We start from the raw sequence: 18236 nt of genomic DNA on the forward strand, positions 1-18236 counted from the left end.
TGTATGCTACAATTTTACTCAGCCAGGTTTCTGAATAACCATAGCTAAAACTATGATTAGGAGTTTGCAATGTGATTTTGTAATGCTGGATGCAATGTATGATTTTTAAGTATTTATACCTGTTCTACCTATAAACTGTATGTTGTATATTTTTGAACTTGCTCAAATAAATATATTTTTTTTAAAAATGCCTCCTGGTCCTTTAGCATTATTTAGACACATTAATTGCTAGACAACCACATTCCTATTAGAGCATCCTTATGTCCCGGTGAATATTTTTTTGGGCAACCAGGTTTTTCGTTGCCTTCTAGTCAATTGGTATTACTGCCTTCCTTATGGCAGATAACTTCACAATACTAAAACTTACCCTACTATTGACAGGTGTTTGTGGCCACTGATTGGTTTGTTCATTTCACAGTCACTTCTCTATACAAGTGAGATTTTGGAGCCAATACCTACAAAAACGTCATCATTTGTGCATAAATTGTGAGATCAGTGCCATTCTTGCAACTGCCTGTATATCTTCATACTTTAGGACTGTGGTAATGGATCAATAACGGATTGGCAATCCTCATTACACCAAGACTAACTTGCACTCAAAATAGCCCTAGATTTCTTGCCTCACTACTGTGCGGTTTTGTCTTTGAAAGTTGTGGTATTGCATGGACACAGTAAACAAGTATTTCTTGGTAAAATGTCACAAGTCCCTGAGTTAAGAGGTTAAATTAAAATCAACGAGATGGTGAAGTTGCCTGCATCCTGGACATAACACCCCTCATATTTTAAGAACTGAAACGAGTAATACTAAGAATCAGTACAATGAGAACTACACTTAATGAGAAATACTAACACAAGAATTTTAGTTTGTGACCCCTATATTGTGACTTAGAAGGTTCTATTGATCAACTTAATGAGCAAGTATTTTGCTACCTGCAGAGTCGATATTTATTATTGCATCTACTCATGGTACCTATAGCTATATATTTTAAAGAGCACAATTATAGCAGAACAAATAAAATTAGAGGTTTCAAAAATAAGCATTTTATTATTACTTTCAAAGCACCCAATCACTTTAATCACAGCACTATGAGGGAACAAGTTCTGGTCTCTAAACTAGTCCAATTAACGGGCAGATTTGAAGCACACATGCTGAGTCATATTGTGTGGTTGCATACTCCGAATCTAACTGCAACAGATCAGTTCGCCAACCAGAGTTTGTTCCTTACTGCTGCAGTGACTGCAGGGATTGAACTGAACCAATTAGAAAGCCCGCTGGTGTTGCGGACAATATATAGTGCCTATGGTGCTATCTGCAAAGGTAGCAGTGACAACAGATTTGTTTTAGGTGAGTGATGGAAATACGCACTACGGGAATTAGTTGTACTACATTAGTGTTGAACTGAGCTGATTTGACGATCATCACGAATGACAATGGATTATTTTTGTAGGGGGGGCGGGAAGAGAGAAATAGCTTAAATTTTAAATGGGCTACCAAAATTATTCAATTAGAAGTACACAACTGGATGATGGTCCGAAAAAAGACCCCACAGAGGGGACTGAAACGTCCATCTATGACGTTTTCATGACATCTTTGTAGATTGTTAATGAAACATTATTTTCAGTTTACTATACATCTCTATATGCATGCTTTTTCATCTATATTGTGGAGACTTCATGGTGATTTCAATAATACCTTTGTGCCTCCTTCTTTACTATCTACATATCTCAATAAAACAACTTGTATTGAACTGATAGGCTTATGAATTTTAATGACTTTTGGCCATTTTAGTAAGTAATAAAAAGTAAATGTATAATTTTTGAAGCCCCTAATTTTATTGGTTCCATTATAATTATTTTTTGTATGATATACCTGTATGTTCCATGAATTGATAAAATCCATTTAAAAATTCTGTTGCTGTTTGTTACATAACTTGGCTCCTGCAGGGTTACAGGGTTGCCCCATTTTGTTATATATTAGATGTATGCCAGGTAGTGCGGCCAGTACAACACTCCATACAAACCCATACTGAAACAAACACCGACATACAAGTACTAACCTGCAGTAATATACTGAGCGGATGCCAACTCCCCCGAAGCTCTCAAGGCACCTGAATATCTGAAAGAGAAGATAACCGTATTGTATTGTCTACACTTATCCAGGAATATAGAAGAGCACTTTACACAGAATGTCAGCAATGACCGAGCCAATCACGAATGCCCCAAAAGTCCTGCAGTATATATTTCATATAGTTATTACCCAGTATAATTTTGTCTGACGTGAGTAGAGTGAAGGGCCTAAATCCAGCGTCATGATGCCCATGAGTAAAGTAAATTCTCACTATATGGCTCACAATGTGTTTAAAAAGAACCATACTAACACAATCTACAGCAGCTTTCATCTGTGCATATGCCAATGGAATTTAAAATGAATTACACAAAGGCATCTTGAAAATACTTCATGTATTTCTAAAGTTAGTCAAATGCAAATCTTCAAGAATACAGTGAGATGGCTGATGTTAATTTAAGATTATCAAAAACATACAATAGAGAGTGGGTCCTAGGGCATTTTTATAGACCTGCACAACCACACAGCCCCCAAACCAAAACGTAAGTCAACACAAGGTGCCTGAGGGACTTAAAGTAATCCTGTCTACGGCATGCAGTCCACATGTATTAATTTACTATAAGGGAAGAAAAGAAAAGGAAAAAATGCCCTATGTGAATATCGCACAATAGGATATCTCTAGGGCATGAAGTATACCCATCAGTTATCGTCCGATACCGCCCTTTGCATCATCTGGGTCTCCTGACACCAAGGAGAGTTCAATTGTAGCCTCTTAGTGTAGAAGTGGGTACCAAAAAAACAGTGATGTAGGATGAATGTGGGAGAATCTGAACAGATATGTTAGGATAATTGATTTGCAGTGAGCATGAAAATAGTGTGAAAAAAGTGATGTGTATTTAGATAGTGTGAATAAAATGTGAGAGATAGGAGGGAAAATAATTTTAAATGATGTCCTTCTGTCTTCCAATGTTAAAAAACAGAGCAGAGAATATAGCAGGTTAAACAAATATCTGCTAGAAAGAACTTGAGGTCGACATGTTTCAGCAGTCATGGGACAAAAGTTGTCTGCTGCTTTCTTCAGGACCAATTACTCGCTACTGCAAAAGAAAAATTAAAAAGTGCAACAAAGACAGTTTTACAACCATATCACCTGGTAACCCTAGGTGCATAGGGTATATCCTCCGTAACACTGGAGTGGTTTCCAGAAGTTTAAGAAGTCATGCCATAGTAGTCAGGAAAGAAGAAAAAAGAAAAAATGTTGGTGTCACAATTTACATAACATCCACAAACAGCGACAGTGGCTGGCAATTCCAAATGTGTTGTTAAAAGTGCACATTGGATCTCTGTGTATAGAAATCACATGTGCTCGCTTACCTATTGGGTAAGAGGAATAGATTTCACCTCACCTGGCTACGGCTCAGGTAAGTTGGAGCACCGGTCTAGTAAAAACAAATAAGGAGGGAAATGAGGGATCGATGAATCACCACTCAAAAACCTCGTCTATGCACAAAACATCTACACACACATGTTCTTAATGCGCAAAAAGATTACTATGAGTCATTGTAGACCTCTTAGTAGTGAGCACAATCTGGCATGCCTTGATTCCTTAAATGTTGCTCAGAGATCATGTGAGCCATCGAAATTAAAAAGCACCCAGTGATTGTGCGGAGATGGTTAATAAAGTTTTATATTCAAGTATCTCGATCAGACTGTCCTTTGCGAAGAGACCGGACACTCGGCATCACCCCTTAAACTTGTTCAGCTAATATTACATGCAAACTTGGGTTATATGGTGCCCCCAGATTTCAATATGCAAAATATCTCCGCAGGCAGCCTTCAGCGACCCTTGCTACCGGGGACAGCAACTAACGAGTAAGCCAGTACATTAAATGAGTCGGAAGAGGGGCGTAAGTAAAGCAATTTCTACCTCCGAAACAAAATAGGCATTTACGACCACGGCTTAAAAGCAAATGGGCAGCGTCTTATCCTGTGGCAAAAAGCGCGCTCTCCCTCACTCACCTCTCCGTCGGTACTACGGGCGTCCCTCCGAGCAGATTCGGGGAGGTGAGGAATGAGGAGCGGGCACCATCTTTATTCCGGGATCTGGCGCACCACCATGTCACGTGGGTGCGTCAGATTGAGTGCCAGATCCAAAGAATGCTGGGAAAAGTAGTACTTCCATTGTTCACGTTACCGAGAACGCCAGGTTTCGCGTATACATTTTAAGAGACACATCTATGTATTAAGATACTTCTATTAGAAGAGCGTCTTACAGACTATGTCATCAAATTTAAGATTTTGATAGCCACTAAAAACGCATTGGGTACGCTCGCAGCACACGATGAAACTACTGCTACATACTTATTGAGCATGCCCAGTCACCAAATGGGAGTGCACGAGCATGTGTATGAAAAGCGAGGTGTTGTAAGGAAGGTGGTTCATATTATTCCACAGGGCTATAACTTTGCTATTCAGATTTCAACCTCATGGCTTACAGTATCTTAAATCTGGGCTGATGTATTTTTAGGTCTCGCGACCTATCAATGCGCGCAAGCGCATTGAGCGGAGCAAGAATTCATGTCCTCAAAACGCTCATGAAACCAAGGGTTTCGTTCGTGCGGTTTTCTTTAAGTTCACGTGAATCACGTGACCAAACAAGCACGCGCATCAGCCTCCCTACCTCCTAATTGCATTTACGGCCGCACAGCACATCAAAGGGTTCGCCCAGCGTGCGCTCTGCGGCTTCTCCTCCCCTAATTAATCATGGCTGGATAAATATGGTTGAAAGATTTCTTTAAATTCTTAAAGTACGTTTTGTTACAGACCAACAAAGATATGATTCTATTCCCTTAAAGATTCTTCCTAACTTGACTTCCTGGTGTGCGGATCACCGTCAATGCCCAGGTGACACACACATGCTCCTTAGACAAACTCTTTGAATACAGTCAACAAGTTGAAGACTGCCAGAGTTACACTTCCTGGTGTGCGCGTCACCGATAATGCCCACGTGACACACAGGCTCTTGAAAGGAACTCCTCGAATCTAGTCGCCGACTTGAAGACTTCCCGAAACAAACAGTTCACTCGATTCACTACACGGTAAAGTGTCCACATTTTTATTTCTTCCTTCTTAAAATATTGTGCCTCCAAAAACTTGAGCGACAGATGTTTCCTTTTTGAAATAGAATAACACTTCCTCATGCACTCCACTTACAGAGATTTACCGCTTCAGGAGATCCTAATGAGCGTGCATGCCTCTCAGAACACCAAGCAAACAATGCCTGGCTCGTGGACCATTCAAACTTGCGCTCACAATGAATTCCTCGCACTGTGCTGACCAATTAATAGAGTTTGCGGCATCCTCGTGCTGTCCTCTCTAACCGCCAGCCCCTCAAAATCGTCAGAAAACTTCAGTAAAATAGATTTACAGTACCTTGCGGGTCCGATCCTCCCGTATATCACAAGTTGCCACAAATTCAAAGCACGACACTTCCAAGTGACGCTTCATTAAATAAGTCACCATACCACGGTAACCTATTCTTCAGATAATCTTTAGCTTGATGTTGAGGTATCCCTTCCATTTTCAGATCCATGGCTCGTCGCCAGTGAAAGGTTCTCCAAATCAACATACAACACAGGATCAAATTGATAAGAGGGTTTATTAATAACACCTCATCCATCAGCCACCAGGCAGCAAATGACAGATGAGAAATTCTGTACATTCTAAGTTCTATAGAACTTGCATCACCAGAAATGAGTGCAGGAAGACACCACACAAGTGTTCTCTTTTAATTACCAAATATGTGTAACAGATCATATATAGATGAATAGCTTGGTCTATGGTTTCTATGCTTGACCTGAACCCTACCTGTACCTCAGATAGAATATTTGCCCTACCCACCCAGCCTTGCGATTAATATAGTATATCTGTGCTAAACGTCTTGCCAACTCAATCCAAAAGGGTAGTTGGAGGGGCAGCTGCGATCCCCAATCTTATATAAGGGCACTAGGATAGCAGACCGTCTGGACTAAGGAATATTGGCATTAGCACTGGCCACATTAAATACTTTTGTGAGCAATGTAATGTCAACAAGTATTGGCAGAGCCAATAGGTCTTGCCTTTGCGAGAGTTTTTTTTCTTTGCTTTACAGTAGTGTGGGCGTAGGGTAAGTGTAGATTGTATGTGTTTTTGTTAATGAAATAGTGTGGGCTAGAGGGCTGCACAGAAGCACATGGTACAAGAGTGACTGGGAGCTAGAGGGTGTGGGTTTGAGAGAAGCAGACAATAGCCAACACTGATCAATGCCATGAAGAACTGAAATTTGCTGCACTATGTTGCCTGAAAGAGAGCAGAAATACGCCATATTTACAAAGATATGTCATACTTCTGCACTCTCTTTGCACTTGCATACTTATAGCAGCATTACGACAATGCAGGCACCTTTGCACCACAACGTACGGGCCTGTGTTGTGGTCAGAATAGTTTCTGCAGGGTGGGCTACTTTCCTCCACAGAAACTATTTTTAGACCCTTATTTATTCTTCTTTATATGTGTGCTGCAAAATGCAGCACACATGCAAAGAGATAATAACAAGGAAATATAAAGATATTTATCTTTTTTATGCTAGCCTTGCTTAGGCGCAATTTTGGCGCAAAGGTAAATTTACAGACTTTAGTAAACATGGGTGTGTGTCAAAATCCATGGGTGAATACACAGTAACACCCATTCTCCACTGAAGGAATGTCTCCCCGATGCAAGGTAATTCAAGGCAAAACTATAAAATGTGTTAATTTTTTTTTTCATTAAGCCCTGCAAATTGAGGTTTGCATGGCTCAGTAAATCCTGAACTTCATTTTGTGTCGGGCTGCGTCAAACAGAAAGTGACGCAGCCCTTACACAAAATGTTAGTAAATCTGGGCCCAGGTATACACTGCATTAGAGAAGAAATAGACAGCAGTAGGCTGTACAAAGGCCATGCAGGACGCCTGTAGGGCAGATATATACAGCAGAGTGGGCTCAGAAACCATAGAGACAGCATGACAGATATGAGCAGCAGCAGGGCACATACAGGTAGCAGCAGGGCACACACCGATACCACCACTATAAAAATTGATAAATAACAGCAGGATGCATGCAGACAGCAACACAACAAAAACAGTCAGCAGCAAGACACATATAGACAGTAGCAGGACACATACAGGCTACAGCAGGGCACGCAAAGACAGCAGTGGGGCACACAAAGACAGCAGAGTACATACAGACAGTAACAGAACAAAAAATATAGCAGCAGGACACGCAAACAGCAACACAACAAATACAGTCATCAGGCACATACAGTCAGCAACAGGGCACATACACACAACACCACAACAAATATAGACAGCAGCAGGACACATATAGACAGCTGCAGGGCACAAGCAGAAAGTAACAAATATATTTGGCAACCAGCCAAATACAGAGAGCAGCAGGGCACACACAGTGAGAAACACAACAAATACAGATAGCAGCACATCACACACAGAGAGCAACACAACAAATACAGACAGCAAAAGGGCACATGCAGAGAGATGCAGGGTGCAGAAAGAGGGCTGTAGGAACACCAGCAGTGCACATATAAACAGCAGGGCACATCGAGACCGCTGCAGGACACATACAGATTGCAGTACAACAAATAAAGAAAAAAGCAGAGCACATACAGGCTGGTACAGGGCGCACACACACACACACACACAGAGCAACACAACAAATACAGATAGTACCATGGTACAGAAAACCAAACCAGCAGACAGATTTGAGAAAAACACACACACCCCTACCCCCCCTCCCCCGCCCCCCAACACACACACACACACTCTCTCAATGCAGTGGGCACAATTTCTCTTGTAAATATGCAATTAAATGCTGGTGTAAAATTACACCTACAAAGAACCGACTCAAATAATACATTGTGCCTAAGTCAATGACAAATACACACCTTGGACATTCCATTGCAATTCAACGTCAATGCGCACCGTGGGAACTGAACTGTTTAACCTTTCTTTAACCCTTTCTTTCCTACTACGAGAGGACGTTTATAAACACTGTCATTTCACTACTAAGCAACTAAGGCACAGGGACATCATCTTATCTCATCGTTTGAAACTGTTATGCCAGTGCTGAAACCAGAAGTGTTTTTTCACAAACATTCAAATCATGATTTTAAACGGAAATTCACCTCACACACACACACACACCGTCACCATAACACCCTCTACATCATACAAAGGCACACACACACACACACCTTCATTCTCACAACACGACACACCATCGGAATACACACACCCTCCCCCTCACACCACCTCACACACACTCACCCTCACACACAATTACACTCAAAGACCCTTACACACCCTCAATAACATTCTCAAAAATCACACACACTAACACACTCACACACCCTATCTGCATCACACATCATATCACAATCACCCTTTTCAAACACACTCACACTCTCTCACATTACACAAATGTCACAAAAAGACGTTAATATTTCACTTCTGTTCTTTTATTTTCCTCACAATAAAATACACTGAACATAATCTTCACAAAAGGTACTTACAACAGTTTAAGCTATTGCCATTATAAATTACAATAACTTTTATTTAAGTATTAATTATTTAAAACATTTCATAACCATTGTTATTTGTAATATCAATACATCTAAGTCACGTAAATACAAAACATTTGCATTACAAATACTATGAGTGTCACATTTGCAAAAGTTAAAAGTATTGGCATTGTAAATGACAAAACTAAAAGCACTCGATATTCATTTAATCAACTCAGAGGCTACGCACATCAAAGGTCATCTTTTGGACCCTCTATTCACCAATCTCCCCAAAACTGAGATTCGACCAGCGATCCCTCTCCCCTGGACTGACCATTTTCTCCTCCCATTTATCTGGCAAATTCAAGTAAAAAAGGCCCACACACCAACCCCCAGAGAATACGATAGAATATGGTCTAAAATATCATTTGAGCAATGGACTCAGGAGCTAATTCGCTCCGCTCCCCCGCTACTCCCTGACCCGGTTAATGCAGATAAAAACTTTACCAACTGGCTCACGTCCACTCTGGACATTATCGCCCCGAAACAAGATCAAAAAAAGAAAAATAAATCCTTTAAGTCGCCTTGGTTCTCACAAGAACTCAGGAACCTACGAAAAATTTGTAAAATCCACGAGAGAAAGTGGAGAAAAAACTGGGACCCCCTTATCAAGGAAGAGTATAGAACTGCAATGAGGATCTATAAAACAGCACGGAAAGCAGCCCAAGCCTCATTCTTTGACAAAAAAATCAAAGCTGCATCTAGCTCATCCCAAGAGACTTACAAAATAGTCAAAGAACTTCGCAAAATACCCACCCCTCCCTCCTTTCTACAACCCTCAGTTGCCAGATGCAACCAAATAGCGGGCTTCTTCCAAAGCAAGATCACCAACATTCTGCAGTCACTCCCGCCCAAATCAGACAGCAATCCCCCTGCTGTCCCCCTCCCCCCTACCCCAAGACCTACCCTCGACAGCTTTAACCAACTGTCTAACGATGACTTTCTGAAAGCCCTATCAGACCTTAAAAGCGGCTCCCCCAACGACCCTGCTCCTATTCGAATCTTAAAACAAGTCGGACCTACCATATCCCACGTGGCCACTAACATTATTAATACCTCGCTGGGCCAAGGAGTGGTTCCCCCCAGCTGGAAGCATGCCATGGTCAAGGCATTACAGAAAAAACCAGGACATGACCCATCAGACCTATCCAACCTTCGACCGATCTCTCTCTTGCCTGGCTTGAGCAAAATCGCAGAGAAGGCAGTTAACCAGCAATTGTCAGCCTTCCTCGAATCCAATAATCTTCTTCGACCCTCACAAACAGGCTTCCGACCAGGCCAGGGGACCGAAACAGCCCTCCTGAAAGTGGTAGAGGAGGCTAAATGCATCTTGGATTCAGGGGGATCGGTCTTACTGATCCTCCTGGATCTAAGCGCTGCTTTTGATACGGTGGACTACAAGATCCTAATACAGCGATTATCTGAACTAGGAGTGAGAAGCACGGCACTATGTTGGCTCTCCTCCTTCTTAGAAAACCGTACCTTCCAGGTTTGTGAAGGAAACGTCCGATCAGATATCCTTTCCCTCCAGTGTGGGGTCCCCCAGGGCTCTTCACTGAGCCCTACACTGTTTAATACATACATGGCCCCCCTGGAGGATGTGGTCTCCCCATTTGGGATAAAAGCCGTCACCTACGCTGATGACACCCAAATGATTGTATCATTTTCACTCGAGGAAGAAAAAATCAAAAACCTTCATGACTGCCTAGAAGGCATACATGCCTGGATGTCTAACTCAAGGCTCAAGCTCAATGGGTCAAAAACCGAGCTTATGCTCTTGGGACACCAACCACCATCTCTCCCCACTGCTATGTGGCCTTCATGCCTTGGGCCCATTCCCCAGCCTAAAACTGAAATCAAAAGTCTAGGCTTCTGGCTGGAACAGAATCTCTCCATGACAACACAAGCCAAACAAACAGCCGGTACCTGTGTTTGTCTACTTCGATCTACCAGGAAGATTCTTCCACTACTTCCCGCAACCTCCCAGAAAATGCTTATGCAAGGTCTAATATTATCAAGATTGAACTATTGCAATGCCCTTTTTTTAGGTGCCCCTGAAGCCACGCTCAATGTCCTGCAGCGAACACAAAATGCCGCTGCAAGGATACTCACTGGCACCCCCCGTAGAGTCTCAGCCAAACCTGCCCTTAAGACATTGCACTGGTTGCCGATACGCGAATGGGTCAAATTCAAGTCCCTTTGTACCACCCACAGAGCCATGCAAAACCAAGGACCCCCAATGCTAAAATCCATGCTCTACCCATACACCCCGAACAGACCCTTACGGTCAGCGCAAGGCAACCTGGTCAAGGTCCACCGAACTAAGAGAGCTCGTACTGGTGGTCGCCGATTCTCGGTGGTCGTCGATTCTCGGTGGTCGCCGCAACCCTCTGGAACTCTCTCCCAATCCAACTCCGGTCTGAACCTAATCATATGAAATACCGAAAACTTCTCAAAACTCACCTTTTCCCACAATAACCTTTTCTCTTCCCCCTCAGCCTCTACCCTCAGTTGTTGGTCTACAATCACAGCGCTGGGATGCTTCCGGGCAGCCATGCGCTATACAAATCCCAATTTCATTCATTCATTCATTAATTTCGCGATTTTCAAAACCAACACATAAATATAAAATGTGTCATTTGCAAAACCAATAGCTCCAACTTTCCTACTGCGAGACCTATTGGCAACACCAGTGCTTGTTTAACAACCTTAACAAAAGGGGGCATATGGTGTATAGCGCAACGAGTCAAAATTAATTCACCATATTACTATCTGTGGAAACAAACTTTTTTAGTTTCTACTACTCGTTAAAAATATAAAATAATGATGTCAGTATACGTGTTAATGGAATTACTACATACAGATGTATATGAAGTGCAAAATGGTATTGGATAGGATGTCCACACCCAGATATATGTGGTGGACATAAGAAAAGTACTCATGCTAATGACCTGACGGAGGTGAGTGCATATAGAAAAACCCGGTAGTCGGGGCTATGAAACTATGGTCTAGTAGCAAGTAGCAAAAAAATTTCATCACAGTGACATCCACGGGATGTTTTCATTCAGACCCTCCTTATCTGAATTGAGTCTGTACACCCACTTCTGTTCTTTTACAAATAAATACTTGCCAATATCAATTACATGGTCGGGGACGAAAGGTTGTTCCACTACAGTCAATGTAAAATCTGTTGGGCCATGACCAACCTCAAGAAAAGGACTTATACGTGTGGACTGTTTTTTACATCGGATCGTGCTCAGAGATTCGAAGTTTAATTTTTCTTGTTGTCATTCCAACATACCTTAGTTGGCAAGGGCATGTTATGAGATAGATTAACTTCTCGCTATTGCAATTTGTAAATCTTCTGTTGCCAAGGGCGACGAACCGGGATAAGGTAATCTCTCTCATAACATGCCCTTACCAACTAAGATATGTTGGAATGACAACAAGAAAAATTAAACTTCGAATCTCTGAACACAAGAGCACGATCCGATGTAAAAAACAGTCCTCACGTTCAACAAGTCATTTTCTTGAGGTTGGTCATGGCCTGACAGATTTTACATGGACTGTAGTGGAACAACCTTTCGTCCCAGACCATGTAACTGATATTGGCAAGTATTTCTTTGCGAAAGAACAGAAGTGGGTGTACAGACTCAATTCAGATAAGGAGGGTCTGAATGAAAACATCCCGTGGATGTCAATGTGATGAAATGTTTTTGCTACTTGCTACTAGACCATAGTTTCATAGCCCCCGACTACCGAGTTTTTCTATATGCACTCACCTCCGTCAGGTCTTTAGCATGAGTACTTTTCTTATGCCCAACACATATAATCTTGGTGTGGACATCCTATCCAATACCATTTTAACTTCATATACATCTGTATGTAGTAATTCCATTAACACGTATACTGACTGATATCATTTTATATTTTTAACGAGTAGTAGAAACTAAAAAAGTTTGTATCCACAGATAGTAATATGGTGAATTAATTTTGACTTGTTGCGCTATACACCATATGCCCCCTTTTGTTAAGGTTGTTAAAAAATACATCAGCCCAGATTTAACATACTGTGAGCCATGAGGTTGAAATCTGAATAATAAAGTTATAGCCCTGTGGAATAATATGAACCACCTCCTTACAACACCTCGCTTTTCATACACATGCTTGTGCACTCCCATTTGGTGACTGGGCATGCTCAATAAGTATGTAGCAGTAGTTTCACCGTGTGCTGCGAGCATGCCCAATGCGTTTTTAGCGGCTATAAAAATCTTATATTTGATGACGTAGTCTTTATGCCGCTCTTCTAATATAAGTATCTTAGTACATAGATGTGTCTCATAAAATATATACGCGAAACCTGGGGTTCTCGGTAACGTGAATAATGGAAGTACTACATTTCCCAATATTCTTTGGATCCGGCACACAATCTGACGCACCCACGCGACATGGTGGTGCGCCAGATCCCAGAATAAAGATGGCGCCCGCTCCTCCCTCCTCACCTCCCCGAATCGGCTCGGAGGGACGCCAGAGTACCGACGGAGAGGTGAGTGAAGGAGAGCAGGCTTTTTGCCACAGGATAAGACGCTGCCCATTTTCTTTTAAGCCGTGGTCGATAAATGCATATTTTGTTTCGGAGGTAGAAATGGCTTTATTTACGCCCTTCTTCCGACTCATTTAATGTACTGGCTTACTAGTTTATTGCTCTCCCCGGTAGCAAGGGTCGCTGAAGGCTGCCCACGGAGATATTTTGCATACTCTAATCTGGGGACACCATATAACCCAAGTTTGCATGTATTATTAGCTCAACAAGTTTAAGGGCTGACGCAGAGTGTCCGGTCTCTTCACTAAGGACAGTCTGATCGAGATACTTGAAAATGAAACTTTATTAACCACCTCCGCACAATCACTGTGTGCTTTTAAATTTCGATGGCTCACACGATCTCTGAGCAACATTTAAGGAATCAACGCATGCCAGATTGTGCTCACTACTAAGAGGTCTACCATGACTCATAGTAATCTTTTTGCGCATTAAGAACATATGTGTGTGTGGATGTTTTGTGCATAGACGAGATTTTTGAGTGGTGATTCATCGATCCCTCATTTCCCTCCTTATTTGTTTTTACTAGAGCGGTGCTCCAACTTACCCGAGCCGTAGCCAGGTGAGGTGAAATCTATTCCTTCTAACCAATAGGTAAGCGAGCACATGTGATTTCTATACACAGCGGGCCAATGTGCACTTTTAACAACACATTTGGAATTGCCAGCCACTGTCGCTGTTTATGGATGTTATGTAAATTGTGACAGACATTTTTTATTTTTTCCTACCTACTATGGCATGACTTCTTCAACTTCTGGAAACTACTCCAGTGTTATGGAGGATATACCCTATGCACCTAGGGTTACCAGGTGATATGGTTGTAAAACTCTTTGTTGCACTTTTTAATTTTCCTTTTGCAGTAGCGAGTAATTGGTCCTGAAGAAAGCAGCGGACAACTTTTGTCCCATGACTGCTGAAACATGTCGACCTCAAGTTCTTTCTAGCAGATATTTGTTTAGACTGCTATATTTTCTGCTCTGTTTTTAACATTGGAAGACAGAAGGACATCATTAAAATATTTTCCCTCCCATCTCTTCAAGTTTATTCACACTATCTAAATACACAGCACTTTTTTCACACTATTTTCATACGCACTGCAAATCAGTTATCTTAACTTATTTGTTCAGATACCCCCACATTCATCCTACATCACTGTTTTTTTGGTACCCACGTCTACACTTAGAGGCTACAATTAAACTCTCCTTGGTGTGAGGAGACCCAGATGATGCAAAGGGCGATATCGGACGATAACTGATGGGTATATTCATGCCCTAGAGATATCCTATTGTGCCATATTCACATAGGAAATTTTTTCCTTTTCTGTTCCTCCCTTATAGTTTAATACATGTTGACTTCATGCCGTAGACAGGATTACTTTAAGACCCACAGGCACCTTGTGTTGACTTACGTTAATTTAAGATTCTCATGGACACTTATGCCATAAATACGATGTCAGTCGGAGTTCCCTCCAACCGACATCACTGCGATTGGGATCCGACTGACCTTACGTCGGCAGTTCCAACCACACAATTAGGCTGCGACCAAACATGATGCAGCCGCAAACTTTCATTTTTCATCGGGAGCTTGTGCGACAGGCCGAAACAGCCCACAGCACAAGCACCCATTGAAATATGGGTGTTTTTAAACAACCCTGCACAGGGCGACATGCGGAGCGCCAGGGGGGAGGGTGCCCTTGTATGGGCCCCCAAAGTTGCTTTCCAAAAACCTTTCCATGTCGGAAATGCAGACATCAAAAGGCTGTTGGAAACGGACAGCATGATCCCGACGGCAAAAAGGCCATCCTTAAGGGATTATGAGGAGTTTCCGACCAACCAGGTTCCATGAACCCCTCAGATCGGGTCTGTCGGTCCCTCCGACTGCTGCCTTCAACCGCACGCATCCTAATGAGTCGGTCGTACCAAAGAAGTAGATGCTGTTACCGCAACCGACAAACTGTTGGTTGCAGTCCAAACCGCATCGTTATGATGCCCTTAGTTATTTCAACTGTAAAAGAGGACACACAAACCAACTATCATTGTCCTCAAATACGACCGCTCACTCAAAGTGCACCTCACTAATGTGGGCACACTTAGGCAGCATCACACAGCTGGTAAGTTATTCATATTTATATAGCACCAATCACCATTTCCATGGCATCTCGCAGCAGAGACTGCGAGGACCATGAGAAAGAACCTTCTTTACAGCTGTTGTTGAAGGGTGCTCAATTTTTATCTACCCATGGATGGGCAACACATGACTGCAGCCGTTTGGCACCCTCAGGAGTTTTGGCATTGATTATCACTGGCTGTTGAACGAGTTCAGCAAAATGTAAGGATGTTAAAACTTAAAAAGATTCTCCTACCCATTTGCTACATTCCACATCTATCATCCCCAAATTGAAAAACTAATTATTATCCTTACAATGATTATGGAAGTCTAACAAAACTTACCGTTTAAGGGCTTCCTTAAGCTCTGGCACCGAGCGGATGCACTGAACAGTAGCATTCATGTAGCAAGTATTGCCCAAATTTGTCAAACCACACGGTAGTTCCATCTATCAAGAACAACATTAACATAAAACAAGGTTAACATATTACTGACAGATTTTTAGTCCATGTGTACTGGGAATGCAAAAACATGCAGGTTATCTGTTAAGGAGACACTTTAGAGAGGACTTTTCAGACTGAGATTAATAGCTGTGGAGTTGCTGACGCATGATGCTACTGTCTTACAGATAAGCAAGACTTTTGTGAGATTTCTGATATATATGACGCGTTTTAGCCACAAAACTACCAGTACAACTTTGCAAAGCTTCATCCTGTTAATAAAATTATTTTTTTTCCTCCACATCAATTTGATATTTTTAAGAATACATTAGTTACATGTACAAGCTGATAGACTAAGTTAAATTAAACATGTAGATTAAAAAAAACAACTTGTTATGTCAGGTGCTTTTTACAGTAGCGCCAATTGAAAACTCAGTCCCACCTTGATTTTTTTTTACCCACAAAGTCCAATCTTTACAAAGGTAAATTGCAATACTTTGACTGGGAAAGGGCTGGCGTGAGTCTAAGGAATGAGGCAGACTAGCAAGATACCTACATATCTTTAAGATGCAGACACCCATTGTTCTTCACCTCTTTTGAGCCTATCTTTTTCACGCTACTGTATGAAAGCAGATGCAACCTTATAGCGGTCAAATCAATGGGATTCTTTTTACACAGCGGTCTAATGCCTCCTTTTCATCCCTTTTAGCAGTAACCCCTTCAGATTTTAAATTCTTCAGTGCCTCTCGCCATGAAGTTCAGCTGTTCTGATTTTCTGAATGGTTCCAATCTAAATCTTTCTTTTGCCATCTATGTGTTATTGGTTTCTCTGCCCGGATAGAGCTGCTGTAGTGATCCACCTATCATATACTACTGAAGGCGTGTAAGACATTAACTGGTTTTACAAACCCATGCTGTGCGATGGCTGCACTTTCAGAGCCTGGGGCCATATGCACTCTAATGCACAATACATCTAAGTTTAACCATTTATACTCTATTGGAAAACATATCCTACATGGCAGACATAAGTGGAATAAAGCAAGCGTACATGTGGGTGAAGAGGTTAGGAAGGGTATTCGTATCTAACAGCGGGAAAGCAGTTTTGGAGCGGAGGTTCAAAACCTGCTAGTATAAAAGGGCAATAAATCATTTAACACCTCTGTGAAACATGCTTGCATACTAGTACTTGGTAATTTGCTGGCTGATGCTTCCTACAAGTGAAATGGAGTGATGGTGCTATAACACTCAACAGTTCTGTGGTGGGCTCGAGTCTTGTATCTCTGAATCCCACTGTTATGGAGAAACAAGCTTTTCTTAGCATAGCATCTAGAGAAATCTCACAATGAATATAAAACCTGCCCAGCATCATCGATGCTTGCCTTTGCAACTTCTTGACTTTTACTACTTCATGAGAGGGACTTTCAGAACATGAGTGTTTTTAATACCTAATCTTGCATGACAAACCAGTCAGTATTTTTAATAACACTTTCATTGACATTTGTTCAATGTTCAAAATGGCATTATGTGGCACAACAAAACACAAGCAGTCAGTAAAATGGCAGCACGTACAGCATATACAGTATGTCAGCGTACAGCATTACAGTTAAAGGTAGATTCTCCACATTAAATATATGACTTGCTTTAAGATCCCAAAGTGGATCAGCCATGACTCCTAAATTTTTGCTTGCTTCCAGGGGCATTCCCTTGTGTGGCGGATAGGTTTCTTTAGCACGGAACATTTATTGATTTCCCGTAGTGTACGGGTGCTAAGTGGGAAACCTGGTCTCCCCTAATTTCCAGTTTAGCGGACAAGTCAATGGGGAACTGGAGAACTACCGATACAGTGAGGGATTATTGTTGGTCAATCTGTCTGGATCACCACACACCTCCAAGCCACATGGAAGACTGCTCCCTTAGGAGTCCTGAGGCTAGCACCTTGACAAATTTCGGGGAAGAGAATGTGGCCATTGTAGGTGCTCTGGTATGAAGTATACTCTGTGCATGTATTTAAATTAGATTGAGTGAAACCTAGCAGAAATCCCCAGTTCCTTAGCTGGCAGTTTTGCACCCACCACAATAATTTTCATCCTGTAGGCTTTATTAAGCTTCCATTGCAACCTCACTCAAACCAGCTTATCCGGTGAATCAAGTACCAGGGTCCGCGACATGCGGTTTTCTACCTCGGCAGGGGCAAAATGTCAATCTGGCTTCTAATGAGCTGTATTCAGGGAGACCACCTAATTCCTAGCTTTGTCCCTTAATGCAAGTTTCAGTTGGAGGTATCTGAAGAACTGGGAAATGTGCATTGGAAACTCTTTGGCCTTCTCAAGAAAGGACCTCATGTGTGGGCATGATCTCACACGTCTCCCACCATGG

At 41.9% G+C, this 18236-nt stretch overlaps 1 protein-coding gene across 1 annotated transcript in view; it reads right to left on the reverse strand.

Moving 5' to 3' along the window:
- The window catches only part of USP14 (ubiquitin specific peptidase 14), a 381588-nt gene that overhangs the window by 323751 nt on the left and 39601 nt on the right, over window positions 1-18236 (reverse strand). Inside the window, exons 5-6 of the mRNA XM_086917977.1 lie at window positions 15765-15868; window positions 2058-2116 (exon numbers count right to left, since the gene is read on the reverse strand). Coding sequence (XP_086774103.1) covers window positions 2058-2116; window positions 15765-15868 — 163 coding nt within the window. The remainder of the gene's footprint in view (window positions 1-2057; window positions 2117-15764; window positions 15869-18236) is intronic.

The sequence above is a fragment of the Lissotriton vulgaris genome, chromosome 4_1 (assembly GCF_964263255.1).
Source record: "Lissotriton vulgaris chromosome 4_1, aLisVul1.2, whole genome shotgun sequence".
Taxonomy (NCBI): Eukaryota; Metazoa; Chordata; class Amphibia; order Caudata; family Salamandridae; genus Lissotriton; species Lissotriton vulgaris.